Source organism: Hyperoodon ampullatus (genome assembly GCF_949752795.1).
Source record: "Hyperoodon ampullatus genome assembly, chromosome: 19".
NCBI classification, from domain to species: Eukaryota; Metazoa; Chordata; class Mammalia; order Artiodactyla; family Ziphiidae; genus Hyperoodon; species Hyperoodon ampullatus.
In genome coordinates this window covers 28,741,653-28,757,093 of record NC_136932.1, presented here as the reverse complement: position 1 = coordinate 28,757,093, position 15,441 = coordinate 28,741,653, and the positions used below count along the sequence as shown (strand labels likewise).

At 41.0% G+C, this 15,441-nt stretch overlaps 1 protein-coding gene across 1 annotated transcript in view; it reads right to left on the bottom strand.

The window, feature by feature from the left end:
- Nucleotides 1-528: 528 nt before the first annotated feature.
- The window catches only part of LOC307067909 (RAD52 motif-containing protein 1-like), a gene marked incomplete at both ends in the record, with an annotated part of 267,353 nt that continues 252,440 nt past the window's right edge, over nt 529-15,441 (bottom strand). The window contains 2 exons of the mRNA XM_079725535.1: nt 529-630; nt 2,085-2,170. Coding sequence (XP_079581661.1) covers nt 529-630; nt 2,085-2,170 — 188 coding nt within the window. The remainder of the gene's footprint in view (nt 631-2,084; nt 2,171-15,441) is intronic.

The window sequence follows — 15,441 nt, the reverse complement described above, 5'->3', positions numbered from 1 at the left end:
GAAGCCACCGTCGTTGCCATGTGAGGAGGAGCCGTGGGGCGCAGCAGCGACACAGAGGCACAGCCAGGACATAACATGTGGCGGCTCCCAGGCACAGCGACCCAGGCCAGCGAGAAGCCAGAGCCACATCCTCCTTCAGAGCCGAACTGAACCGTTATGCCAGCGCTGCAACGCGAGGGCTCACCGTTAGCAACCGTTAGCAACCGCGCGCCCCTCCCCCACCTAACGTCCACTCCACCTTTATTAGGCTCCTGCGGAGATCCAATGCACGCCAGCAGAGTGAGCCTTTTTCCCAGAGTCCCCAGGGCACAAGCCACCCTTCCCCTTGCAAAGGCAACAATTACCTCCTGCCGGGCCCCCTTCCCAACCCCGCCCTGACCTCCCAGGCCCCAAACAATGAGGCGGGATTTGGGCTGCAGACCCCAGTGGCCCCAAACTCCAGCAGCCCAGGGGTGGAGGGGGGTTGGGAAGGATGCAGAGCTTCCCGAGGAAACCACAGGATGTGGCATTCTGGGAAATTCAAAAGTGCTAGTCCAGTTCTGGCAATCTGAACTCTTCCTCCTCGAAGCTGAAGTCTGAGAGACATTCTTCCTCCCTTTGCCTACAGGCCTGACAAGAAAAGTAGCTGACCTGCAAAATGAGCACCAGTCACGGTGGCGGGAGGGGAACACACCTTACAATTATTCTAAAATGTTGCCATTTCCTCCAAACTCTCAGTATTCACGTCTCTATCAATTCACCACTCTGTCATCAGAGGTTACCACTGAATCAGTGATGACTCCAGAACTTCTGTAGGAGGGGTTTGGGGCAGGTGAGCAATTCATTCTGGGAAAGAGGGTCTAAAACCAAGTGAATGGCCCTTTATATTAGCATGGGAAAACTTCCCCCATCCCACCTTGTCTCAACAGAACCTTTAATCTAGAAAAAACTACTGTGTCACTTTTCAGAGGTCTACCCTGTGTGCAGACATGGAGAAGACACTTAGAATGTTAAAGTCAGCATGTTAAGTAATTTTCTTCAAATACTGTAACTAGCACCCAGTTTACTTTCTTCACAGTCCTTTTCATAATCTATTTAATTTTAGTCCTTTTTAGTTGTCTGGTACACCTGTAACACCTAAACTCCAAGAGAGAAGGAGCTTCATCTTATTTCCAGTGCCTAGCACATAATGGTTTCTCAATGGAACTGATTCCAAGATTGGCCTCATGTAGGAATGGATCTGTTGTTATAATCAGTTTTCCGAAATCTTTACTATCAATACGGAGTCCTTTCTTCTCACATTTCACAGGAAGCTGGACTTCTTAATGGATTAAACATGGATACGTTTGAAGTTTCCTTGACTGATTTCAATTGAATTAAAATAATTATTTTGTACAGGAAAAACCTTCAAAATTTTTACATTTTTCAGAACATAACCACCTTTTCTTTCTCTACTTTCTTCCCTTCAAAACAAACTTTGCAACGTTGGGGTGAGTTAAATAATCAGAAAACTAGCCCCAAAATAAGCTCTCAATGACATGAAACACATTTTTGGCTCCTTTTTAATAAAAATCCTATATAGAATACATTAATGTTTTCTTTTAGAAATTACGTTGACAACTTAATCCCTAATTCGAGGCATCCATATAATTGGTTTACAGAAAGGTTCTTCGGCAAAATATTTAACACAAGATATATATGAGATGCTGAGATCTGGGTAATGTACCTTACTTGAAAGGCATGAATAGTTTTAAAACACTGTAGCATAATCACGCTTAAGGCCATAGTTACTTTGTTCCCAAATCCCTGCAATTCTATTTGAGGGGAGTTCTAAAGGGCCTGTGTCTTCTCCTGTGTCCACAACTGTAGACGTACACTGATGGCCCTCAATCCTGCTCTCCAAACTTCAAATAACGGGCCAGAGACAAGGCTCGGGACTTGGAAAAGTCCTAGAAATTCCCTGCCTCAAAAGCAGTTTCAGAGTTTCACATTTTCCTAAGGAAGACAGAGCTGAGTAGACATGCCAAAGTCTTCCAAATCCTGCTGCTTGTTTTGAATTATGGCTACACTGGCTGTGTACCCCTTGAGTTTGTATCTCCACATACTTGAATTAAATCCTGTAGTTCCTCTTTGGTTCTAGCATCTGTGACCTCTTCACAGAGTCTATATGCCACGGCTGTTTTACCAATATCTGAAATAAAGTTAACAAGGATCAATTCAGAAGTTTTCTTGTTCTAAAACTTCCTGTATACAATGGTAGCACCCAATAATTAGACATTCTTTTGATTTCTAAAAGCAGAAAATAAGAGCATTTTCCTAGAAGTTCCCTCATCTGATACTCCAGTTTTTATCATAATTATTTGTGAAAAAATAGATAAGAAGTATCAACTTTGGTTCAAAAACCTTTATGATCTTAGAAATAAGAACTAAGGAATAATGACATAGAAATTAAAAGCTGTGGAAACAAAAATGTTCAATCACAATACAATGAAATAGGAAGGCATTAGGTGGGCGTCAAAATGAGTTCAAACCTGGAGAGATACCACTGGACTATAATAGATACTTCATATTAGAAGCAAGGCAAGTGCCTACTCCTTGGGACCAAAATTCTACCAGATACAATGAACAAAGCTTTGGAGACAGAGACAGAGAGAGACAGCATTTGAACACTCTACTGGCAGAGACTGGCCCATGTACCTTTTGGACAATACAGCTTTCCTCAAGGCAAGCTAGAGCCACCAGGCTTTTTGGTCTAAGGAGTTTGGAGTACATATAAGGAATACCTTGGCATATTAGGGACAAACAACCCAGACATTTAGTTTGGTTCTTAAAGGTTGTTACCCAGAGTTGACAGCTGATGGAGATTCTGCCTGATGACCAGGGAAGTCAAACTTCACTGGAAGGACTGCCCAGGCTGGAAGGCCAAGACCAATCCAGGGTCAACTCTTACAAGCAAATAAGGTCTCTGACAACTTAGCTCGGATTTTCTCTAAGCCTGAAGGGCTGTGAAGCAGGGGAGCAATTCTGTTCCGGGAATCTACTGATCATAAAGTTTCCTTTGGGCACAGCCTGTGACATTCTCACCGCTGTATAACTCGATAGGGAACACAATCAACGCTATTCAGTAGCATGACCACTTTCAAGGCTCACAAAAACGTAGCCAATTATTATATAAGAATCATATTCACCCAATATATCAGAAATGAAAACTGAAATTAAACTGATTTCAAAAACATAATCTAATAAACTCTTCAACAAGAAAAAAACGATAATAATCATAGTCAATATATTTTCTCTGCTTACTATGTTTCAGGCATAGTTCTAAGCTTTCTATATTCATCATCTCATTTACTCTTACAATATCCTCCATTAGGTGATAAGCTGTATTACTAATCCTATTTGCAGATAAAGAAATTGCAGCTTAGACATATTAAATACCTTCAAATGTCTCTGGCTAGAAAAACCTAAAATTGCAACAACAACAACAACAACAAAATCTAAGAGACAAAGTTAGGGCTCAAACACAGGTGTCCAAGGCTTATAATCAGTACACTATTCTGTAAGATAAGCAAGCAATTGGGGAAGAACTGGATCAAACACTTCCTGTATGTACTGTGGCAAGTCACTCTACATCTAAACACTGGGGACAATAATATTTGCTGTCATTTTTCTCATAAATCCCACAAAGAACAAATTTAAGACTGCTGCTGTGAAAGCATCTGGTGAATGAAAGAATATGTAATGTTTTAGATAACCATTATTTTCATCCAATTAACTTTTCAAGTAACATTATTTGCTCACTGAAACTGACGTACTTCAAGGATAATCAAAAAGGTCTTACCTAAAGCCACAATCAGCAGTTTCTGGAATGCATCTGTCATAGCCTTCTGAAGAGCAAGCTTCTGGGTTACCTTCCTTTCCATAGGGAATGATAATGACCCTAAATCCAACCAAAACAGATGAATTTAAAATGCCTGTCTGAATAACTGATTTCTAGGTTATGTGTGTAAAACTAAAAATGCATCTGTGATTCTTAGATCATTATCTTAGTGACTAAGGGCAGGCACAACACTGGGGTACGGGTGAATGTCTCTTTTGTAGGTATACCTTGGCATGGCACATTTTTACTGCTCAGATCTATTCTGGAAGTTCCTAAAATACTCGATGGGAAATGCAAACCAAGTACGTGGCACAAATCTCATACTACTCACAGATTTCAAATGGACAAGCTGAGGCTGCACTGCTACAGACCCTGCTCTCCTGTGCGTAAAGGGCTGGATTCATACAGTGAGATAGATTTGGTGGTAGTGCAGATGATCTGGCCTCTCCTCAACCATCACCCACTCAGGTGGATGGTGGAGCCTCCTCCACTCCATTCGCTAACAGCTCTGCCTCTGAGTTAAAACCCTAAGCCCAAGTGCCATGGATTCTAGGAAAATACTCAGTACCAATCGGAATCCCCTTTCTAGGGATCTACATTAACTTTTTCTGCTCAGGCCCTACTATAGGAGGCAAAGGACTGAATGTTGACACAAGAGTTTATTTCAATCTTTAGACAATGATTTTGTTGGGATAACTGAAGGCCAGAAGACATCTGTATTTGAAGGAATATTTTAGCACATAACAAATTATTAACAACAACAACAACAAAAACTAACTAATTTTCCCTCCTCCTAAGCTTCTTGGCAGGCGGTCAGTTCTAAAATTCTAAAGTTTAAGGTGCTGTCAGGTATTGCCTAAGATAAATACCTATATTGTCAGGCAGAAAAAATCTGCCCAGGGCTTTAGTGGCTTAGAAAAGTGATGATGTATCTGAAAAGGTGAGTTTCAGAAAGAAAGGAAAAAAGAGAAATCCCACTCCCTCACCTCCCCACACACAAACATACTGGAAAACAGACCTTCCTCCAACTTATCCAAAGGTTCCTCAGCCATGACAACTCCGGGACTCCTGCACTCATGGGAGGGCAACACCAGCTCGAAAGCACAGAAGAACTTCAGGCTTTGCTTCTGAATTGGTGTCACAATATATTCATTTTCCCTTTCTTCAAGGTTAGAAAGATCCTGAAGCTGTTAGGATTATGAATTAAACGCTAGACTTCAAAATATCCTGTTGTTAGAAATAAAAACGAAACTCCAGCAATCCCAGGTAATAGTTTAGGTATGCAATAGCTTCAAAATCAAGTTGAGACTTGCAAATGAATGACTAGATATGGACAACTATTTTTTATTATATACCATACAAATACTGGAGAAAATTATGGACACCGCCATCCAAGTCATTGAGATTATCACTAATTCTAGGTGGCAGGCCAATGCTCACATACTTCCATGTGGAAGGCTCTCACATCTCCTCCTCATAGCCCTGTTCTATTCTTCTCTCTAAAGTCTAGGAGTTCAATGTTGAAAGGAGCCTGGTTAGTCAAAGAAAATCTACAGAGTTTACATTGATGATCCTTTTTGACCACCCATTGAAACCAAAGTAGTGATTTGCCAATTCTTGGCATCTGGAGCTGTTTAGGGCCAGCGTATTATGTTGAACTGCCTTATGTCTGGTGCCAAGATGAACCTAAAGACATAAAAGTCCTAAAAATATCACAATCCTACATAGAGACTTGTTTTGGATATACCTGAGATTTATCAACACCAATTTCATAGAGTGGTTGTGAAGATTAAGTAGGACATTTTAAGCAATGAGCTCACAGTCAGCCCTAAATAAATGTTATTTATTATTTTTAAGTCAGTACTTTTCTGCATCATTTCCAGGGCCCCTGATTAACCGAAAGTTTCCCTGACCTCTGGTGGTGAAAGTGATGATGAAAACAACCAAGGAAGCCCAGCAGAAGCCTATTATGGGGCTGGGGGTAAGCAAAGGAAGTGAACTGTTTTACTCGTCTCATCCTGTAGCTCCTGCTTGAAAATATGACCTGAAGGAGGAGGTAAGATGGAACTGCCACTGAATCAGGACCTTAATCTGTAGCACCCCCTCCCCAAGTTACTAACCCCTGTTAGAAGAGGGAATACCTATACCTGTATAAATGTAAATAAAGCAACCAAAAGAATTAGGGGTTCATCTGCATTAACAAGCTTCTTTGAGAGTGCAAATATTTCCAGTCTTAACTCTCTAAATAACTTACATATTACTGTGGATTTTTTACATCACTAGTTCTTTCTTAAATATCTATTTCCACTTTGAACAGGGTGTAGTATATAAATATAGTCATAAAAATTCAAATAATACAAATAAAGTCAAAGCATTGTTAATTCTTTATGGATTGGTTTGTGCATTTTCCTCTGTCACTAGTTTATGAGCTCCTTAAGTGCTTGAAGGAACCATATATTATTCTTTCCTTGTTACCAGAAGCAAGCATAGATCTTGGCATATAATAGAGGAGTGATGGTCTGTTGACTGAGTGAATGAATGAGTACATAAGAAAATGAAATTACTTTCTCCAACTGAAGCTGCCTGCTGGGAAGGAGAAATGAAGACTAATTTTTAAATGTTGAGTGTCGCATGAGAGGCTAGGCCCTGTACGGTGAGTCATAATGGAGCTGTCCTGGACAATTAGGAAGCTTCAGAAGGGCTCTGAGCCCCTGGTAGTAGAGACAGTTGACATCTGGGATAACCTTGCCACAGTTCTTGCTGGCAAACATCTCCCTTCGTGCTACTGAGAAAAACTCAGATACATTAGGCCTTTCCTTCATTTTATTTTAAGATGTTATTCACTTTTCTGTATTTATAAAAATACAGGGGAAAAAGATAAGAATTATGTATACATGCCAATGAATAAAGGAACACATAATTGGAACTTCCCTGCTGGTGCAGTGGTTAAGACTCTGTGCTCCCAATGCAGGGAGCCCGGGTTCGATCCCTGGTCAGGGAAATAGGTCTCACATGCATGCTGCAACTAAGAGTTCACACACCACAGTTAAGGAACCTGCGAGCCGCAACTAAAGGAGCCTGCCTGCTGCAACTGGGGAGCCCTTGAGCCGCAACTAAGGAGCCAACCTGCTGCAACTAAGACACGGTGCAACCAAATAAATAAATAATTAAAATTTAAAAAGAACACATAATTAAAGTAGATAACAATATCGGGGGAGTGGGTAGTAAACTAGGCTCTGCATTAACAAAAGAAATCTAGGGCTTCCCTGGTGGCACGGTGTTTGAGAGAACGCCTGCCGATGCAGGGGACACGGGTTCATGTCCCGGTTCAGGAAGATCCCACATGCCGCAGAGTGGCTGGGCCCATGAGCCATGGCTGCTGTGCCTGCGCGTCCGGAGTCTGTGCTGCACAACGGGAGAGGCCACAACAGTGAGAGGACCGCGTACCGCAAAAAAAAAAAAAAAAAAAAAAAAAAAACGGAAAGTGCAAAACTGTTTCCTATCCCAGACTCCTATCTTCCGTCTTACAATACTGTAACTGACACTTCAGAGAATCAAAGTCCACACCGTGTAGGATTTTTCCCACCAGTACAAAACACTGGCTCAAGGGCAAGTTCGAACTGGCTATTAATTCAGTTCAGCAAACATTTCCTGAGGCCAGGCCCTGTGTTAGCAGCACTAAACTCAAAGAGGAAGCATGCCATCACTGCTTTCAAGAAACTCAGATTCTAGCAAGACAGGCAAAGCACAAATGAAAAATAACAAGAAATACCTTCCATCTGCCGAAAGGCATGAGCTGCCCTCAAAAGAAGAACACAAGTTCACTGTGCAGAGTTGATAGGGAGAGCACAGGGGAGTTTATCAGAGAGAATGCACAAGAAGTCACCAAGACAAGAAAAAGCACATGATACACTCCAGGTGTGTCAGAGAAGGAGGGATAGGAGCTATGAATGCCCTCCAATGTCACAAGAAGTGAGGGCTTTATTCCATAGCAATGGAGCATGATGGGAGGTGTTTAAATAAAGAAGGAACCTATCGGGCAGTGCAGTGGTTGGGACTCCGCGCTTCCTCCACGGCGGAAAGGGGCGGGGGGAGGGTTTGATCCCTGGTCGGGAACTAAGATCCCGCAGGCGGCATGTTGTAGTCAAAAAAAAAAAAAAAAAAAAAGAAGGAACCTATCATGTAGAAGTCCTGTGAACAACTGGTGATAAGCAGGCATTGCCATTAATAACACACCACTAAGCAGTCCAAGTAATAGAGATTGAGAATTCAAGCGTAGCCTCTCCTGAGCTATACCACTCATAATGCAGGGAGCAGCAATCCTGGGCAAAGAAGACATAAGATCCTCTGACCTGACAGTCACAACATTGCTCCGGCGGACCATGCTTGCAGACCTCCCACCACCATGTCTGTTGGCTCCGAGACTGCTCTTCTTGCCTGTTCCCAACCTCACTCACTCTCCCCACTTTCTACCTCACCAAACGGCCCCAAAGTACAGGTCTCCTCCATCCTTTCAAAGCTCAATTTATGCCACTTCGCTCTTAAGAAAGACCCACGTTAGCGCCTGTTTTCCCAACCAAAAGAAATCCAAAGAGGTATCTATTTTCACAAAAAAAGGGGGGGAAATGAGAACAGTGCCCGGCATGTGTTGTGCAGCAGCCCGTACAGAGGCAATTCGCACTGTGGGCTGCAAAAGCGGGTGCAAGGGGCACCACCCAGCTCCTTCCTGGGAACCACACTCAGCACCTCAGCATCAAGCCACCATAGCTTTGAACTGTCACTGAGCTTCTGTACTTTAGCTCAATTTATTTTGTGCTTCCGTTGGCAAGATGTGTCCTATGGTCACTGCTTCTTCACTTTATGCCACTTCGGCTTATGAAAGGTTTCATGGGAACGCTCTGCTTTCAGTCATTGGGGGAAACCCATACTTATTGTCCTCCCGCCTCCCTCCAGGCTACGCATCCACTCTCGGCCTGGCCTTTCCAGCTTTGAAAAGACAACCCGGCTCCGCCCTCTACCGCCTATATATTGCAGTGAAAGATGAGGGGAGAAGCTGACAGGCAGACAAAAGGCAGCAGCAGTGAGTGAGGCCTGACGACAGACGTCGGAAGAGTTCCAGGCCCCTTCAACTTTTGAGATGTTTGGTATAATAAAAAATGTAGAAACACCTAAGGGATGGGATGAGAAAGAGCTCAAAATGGACTTCAGTATTTGTTAGCATTTGTTAAATATGGGTGGTACATACACGGGGTACAATGTAATATTCTCCACTTTTCTCAGTATGAAATTTTTAATTAAAAAATACCAAAACACGGTTTTAAAACTTACAGGATATTTAAAATGTTTATACATTTGACAAGTTAATACAACACAAAAAAAATGAAATCTAATTGTGTAATTCACAAGGTAATCCAACAAATATTTAGAGTATTGCATCCTCAGACATTACATGGCCTCCCTTTAAACTTCCTCAGCTCTCCCTCAGTGGGCTGTAATTCCCAGTTTACTTTAAGGGAACTTCAATATTTAAGTTATGGTTGATGTTTATGTCCCTTATACAAACATGCATTAATTTCAGGAAATCAATTATCAAACAAACATCAAAAGTAATCATTTCTACATTAGTAATGTGACTTTGCCCATTAGAGATCAGAATGGCATTACAAGATCATCAGTCACTTATTCTATAGGCCAGAGTTGATGTTATTGACATTTTGGGCTGAACAATTCTTTGTCGCGGAAGGCTGTCCTGTGCCTCATAAATGTTTCAGCAGCATCCCGGCCTCTGACCACTAGGTGCCAGGAGCACGTCTCCTGACTTACGACAACTAAAGATGTCTGTCTCCAGACATCAGCAAATGTCCCCTGGGGTGGCAAAATCATTCCTGGTTGACACCTACTGATATAAACAAGCATATAGTGTTTGCTTGCCAAATAACAGCAACAGAAGATGGATAAATCCATGGATTCCAAAGGTCCTAGATTTAGCAAATCTTCTCTATAAAACTCTTAGCCCACATCTAGAAAATATTACAAAAGGAAGCAAAATGAAAAGAAAAACTAACAACACATGAGCTAAAATCTTTACTAGGGACAGAACACAGCATAGTGATCCAAAGCACAGACTTGGAGCCAGAGGACTTACATTCAGAACTCACCAGCTGTCACTCACCAACTGTGTCACTCACCAGCTGTGTGACCTGGAGCAAATGACTTAGCCTCAAGTATCTCAACTTGCTCACCTCTAAAATGGCAAGGAGACAACTAATACCTACCTCCTATGGTTATTTATTTTCACTTAAGAATTAAGCGAAATAATACGTGTAAAGTGCTTAAAAGAATGCCTGGCATACAGTGAGTGCTCAGTAAGTGTTAGCTAGTGTTATTTCACTAAAATTCCATATTTTCAATTTATACAAAGTGGAAATCACTTTACAGATTTCAACATACAACACTGTATTTATAGAAAATAAAATATCATGCTATGTAACTACTTTATCTACTTGACAGAGGAATTATTTTCACCCATTTTCAACATCTCGGTAAACTAATAATGGTTATGATTATGCAATCATAATAATGATTATGCTCTCCAATAGCCACTGGAGAAACAAGTGTACTTGTACATCGCTGACAAAGACAAGCTAACCCCTAAAACTGGCTCTGAGGGGAGATCACAAAGCCTACCATCAACATTAATCACCAAACATATTAGCCAGGGATATCTCAATAAAAGTAACACAGAAGTAGAGATTAGGGACAGAATTACTAACTCCCGGAGCTATGGGGGGAAGTGACTTAATTTCAAGAGTTAATGTCTCTGATATGTAGGCTCAGGTGCCCACCTCAGCACTGGATATGAAGATGCCTACCACAATTAATCAGGTCCCAACAGTTCAATTCTAACTGCGGTCTCCCTGAACCTCACTGTGGCTACTTCTGTAGCGTAGCTCTCCATACAAGGCAGGTCTCTGGTAACTGTCTTCTCTGGTTCTTCAGAAAACAGCATGACCTGGCTACACATACTCCTGAAGAAGTTCAAGCGTCTTCATGAAAAACATAAAATAGAAACTGCCAGCCGAAGTCAAAGTGAGACAATGTCTCAAGCCACACTAAAATGGACTATAAAAAATACAGAGATCTAGAAACTACCTCTATACGACGCCAGCACCAGACACACATCACCGTGTAGCCAACACTCTTGGCCAGGATACACGGATACACCCGTGTCTACAGCATGCAACCCTGCCACATAGCAGACAGACACTGACCAGGCTGGGTCTTGTACAGCCTCTGCCATGGGGACAGAAAGGCCCGGAGAAGGGCGCTGAGTCGCTTAAACCCACCAGTGTGGGAAGAAGCACCACGTCCACCCATTGAGAAGGCCACCCCTATTTGCCTTGACTCTTTCTCTTCCTGTTAAAAATTATCCAACTTTCACCAAAAGAATACACAACACTAACTTTCTGCAAACGCCTGCCCCTGTGGGGAATGGCACTCCTGGAGGATGTAACTTCACAGACAAAAAAGCTGGAATCAGTAACCAAGGTTCTAATTCAAATCCGGTCTAATTCAAATCCATTAACCCCTGTGATCCGTTGCCGATCTACAAAAAGAGCCTAACAGCACATTAGTCGTTTGACCAGCCAGCGTCCATCCCTTTTTCTGGTAATAAAAGTCCACAAATTCCCTCAGAGTAGGCACCTCTCCCCGCCTCTCAGTCAGCGTGGCTCTGGTGGGATCGACTCCGCCAAAGAGCCACGGGTGCCACGTGACCAGAACTGGCCAATCCCAGTCTCACAGCCTCAAACAGCGATTGGCTCCAGGTCAGACATGTGACCCCATAAGAGCCAATGAGACTTTTGCTGAGGCTTCTGGGAAAGAGACAGGCGCTCTTTCCGGCTGAATCTAAACGCTGACAGGCTACAGGGGGTGAATATGCTACAGCCGATTTTCTAACATACAGTTCCTACAACTGAAGTCCATACAGGAAAAGGCAGAGTTGACTCGTGGGGAGAACCTGAGTCCTGATGACTTTACTTGAGCCCTGAATCCAGCTAGCTGTGCCTGACTTTGCAGTTAGGTGAGCCTAACTCAAATTTCTTTCCAGCTTAAGCCAATTTAGGTTGATATTTCAGGCAGCTGAAGCGAACTGATGTATATGTGTATATCTGATTAGTACCTCACAGGATGTGAAAAAATGGAATGAACTGATAGCTGTCTTGTAAAACAGTGTATATATACATGATTATTAAAAACACTGGTCACAGGTATTGATTAATAATAACAAGTGCAAAGAGAAAAAAGTGGGCATTGGAGAGAAATGACTTAGTGTGATATGTGCTTATTCTGACTCTTGAAAATATTCCAAAACATTTGTTTAAACAATTTTATCATAAAGCTATTTCAGCAATAATAATAAGAATAATAACAAGAGCCATTTGCTGAATGCTTACTGTGGGCCAGAGGCCGTTGAAATGACTATATTATGTAATGTGCTTGAGTCCTCATAATGACCTTAAAAGGTGGATATTATTATTATCATTCACACTAACAGATAAGGAAACTGAAGCACAGACAAGTTAAGTTACTCACCCACAGTTACACTGTAAATAAAAGGCAGGATTCAAATGCAGACATTCTGATGCAGCTCGTGCTTTTAGCCAAGACACTGAATCTGAACCTACACTCAGAGTTCGAATATTGTTCCAGTGAAGCAGAAACTCAAACTCAGGCACTCACAAAAGCATCAAATGGGAATGTAATATACCACTATTTTAACCCTGGAAGAGTCTTAAGGACTAATTCCTACATAGGTCTGCATTATGAAAGTATACATATTTAACCACATTAGTGATTATCATTTTTTGAAAAAGTGTGAAAAGCCTCACAAACCTCAACCAATTGCATCCTTTGGTTAAACAAAAGTCCTAGATGTTCCCAAGACTAAGAGGTATATTAATTAGTACTACCTTTCCAGAAAATAACATTTGCACCTTCCACAAAGTCAACTTTATGAGGATATTCCCATCACTAAATTACTTTTCACCACTTTTATAGATGAGAAACTTATTTAAAAACCTACCCATCTTAGTATAATATAAAAAAGAAAAAAATTTATGAACTGGACTTTCTCAAAATTAAACCTTTTTCCTCTTTGAAAGACACTATTATGTTAGAAGGATACGAAGCCAAGCTAAAGCCTGAGAAAAAAACAACGGCAAATAACATACCTGAAAAAGGATTTGTATCCAAATATATAAAGAATTCTCAAAACTCAACAATAAGAAAACAACCCAATTAAAAGCTAGGCAAAAGATTTCAACGGCACTCCACTAAGAGGATCTAATGATGGCAAATAAGCACATGAAAAGATGTCCAATGGCATTAGTCATCAGAGAAATGCAAATTAAAACCATGATAAGATATTACCACATACCTATTAGAATGGCTAAATTAAAATCACTGATAGTGTCAGTGATGTGGAATAGGTGGAATTCTCGTACATTGCTAGTGGGAGAATACAAAATGGTACAGACACTCTGGAAAAAGCGTTGACAGTTTCTTATAAAGTTAAAAATATACTCACTATATCACCCAGCAATCCCCTCTCCCCAGAGACAGCTACCCTAGAGATAGAGAAATGAAAACTATGTTTGCACAAAAGTCTGTACACAAATGTTTACAGCAGCTCTATTCCTAAATGTTAAAAATTGGAAACAACGCAAATGTCCTTTAATGAGTGACAATGGAAAACTACTCAGTAATAAAAAGGAATAAACTTTCAATACATGCCATAACTTAGATGAATCTCAAAGACACAGTAAAAGAACCCAGTCTCAAAAGCTTACATGTATGATTCCACTTATAGGACATTCTCAAAAAGACAAAACTATAGGGATGGAGAAAAGGTCAGTGGTTGCAGAGGTTATAGGATGGGGACAGTTAACTATAAAAGGATAGCATCAGGGAATTCAGGGGGGTGATAATATTATTCTGTATTCTGATTGTAGTGATGGTTGCACAAACTACACGTGTTAAATTAACATTATAAAAGAAAAAAGTTAGTTTTACTGTATGATAATTTTAAGAATAAAATTTTAAAATTATTTTTAAATATGAATCTCAATGTCACAATGGACACGGTTTTTAAAAACTAGAAAGAAATAAAGAAGGATACATTTGTTAATAAAAGGAAAACCTGGGCTTCCCTGGTGGTGCAGTGGTTGAGTGTCTGCCTGCCAATGGGGGGGACACGGGTTCGAGACCTGGAATGGGACGATCCCACATGCCACGGGGCAACTGGGCCCGTGAGCCACAACTACTGAGCCTGCGCGTCTAGAGCCTGTGCTCTGCAACAAGAGGGGCCACGGCAGTAAGAGGCCCACGCACCACGATGAGGAGTGGCCCCCGCTCGCCGCAACTAGAGAAGGCCCTTGCACAGAAACGAAGACCCAACACAGCCAAAAATAAATAAAAAATAAATAAAAATAAATACATTTAAAAGGAAAACCTATACATTTCCCTTTCTGCAAATGTAGGTTTTCGAGGCAAGAGTAGAGCCTCAGAAAGAATGTCTGCAAACAGAACAATCACTAGTTCACTAAGTACAAAATGTAGGATACTTTTGAAGAATCCCATCACAGCTAGATAATTGGTCCAGGACCAAAAGTAAATCCTGGAAGAAAATGAAATGAACAGTGTACCACAGAGGTGATAGGCAGACTGGCCTGGACTAAGGCATGTTCAGTAATAGATAATAAGGGTGGTGATTTGTAGGCATCATTCTCATCCCACTGTGGACTTCCTTCTGCGACAGTATAAGAATACCACCAGATCATCTTGAAATCAAGTCATGAAATGTACTTTTATATTTTTAAAAATCAATTATTGTCCTTAAATTAACTATTCTTATTAATTCAATCAGGGTCCGCTTTTACTGCTAAAACATTAAATCTTATTTGATTAGAGACAGACTTCAAAAAATAAAAATAAACTGTGATCAAATAGCAGGAAAAAACAGTAGTAACGAAAATTTCTTCAATCTAAACTGAAGATGATTTCTGTATCTCTGTCTTTTACATTTATCTCCATTAGTGGAAAAAAATGATGTACCTCATAATTAACTTGGCTGGAATGAATCAAACTGCATTTGTAAAGGTTTCAGAAGACCAATGAGATGTGCTAAACAGTACCACTATCCACCTAAGCAGAAATTAGTATACATAAGTTTCTTTACATAACTAACAAAACAAAAATTTAAACAAAAGAAGAGCTACTAGAAAAATATTAGAGATTCATTTTTTAAGTCAGTAATTTGCCTCATACATTATGATTTTTCCTGTGGAGACCCAATTATTACCCTGAAAACAAGACCACGTTAGAAAGTAAATGCATTGTGACAAAAGAAAGAAAAGGCAGATTGATACATTATTAAAATAACTCACACGCCATACCCTGAGGATTAAGGAAGCCATGGCAGAGCAGGCCCCCTTCTCCTCAATGGACAGCACAGCTGTGGGGAAAACACTGCAGCTAGCAAAAGCGTGTCACACTTCCTCAGGGAGGAAGCAAGTTACAGA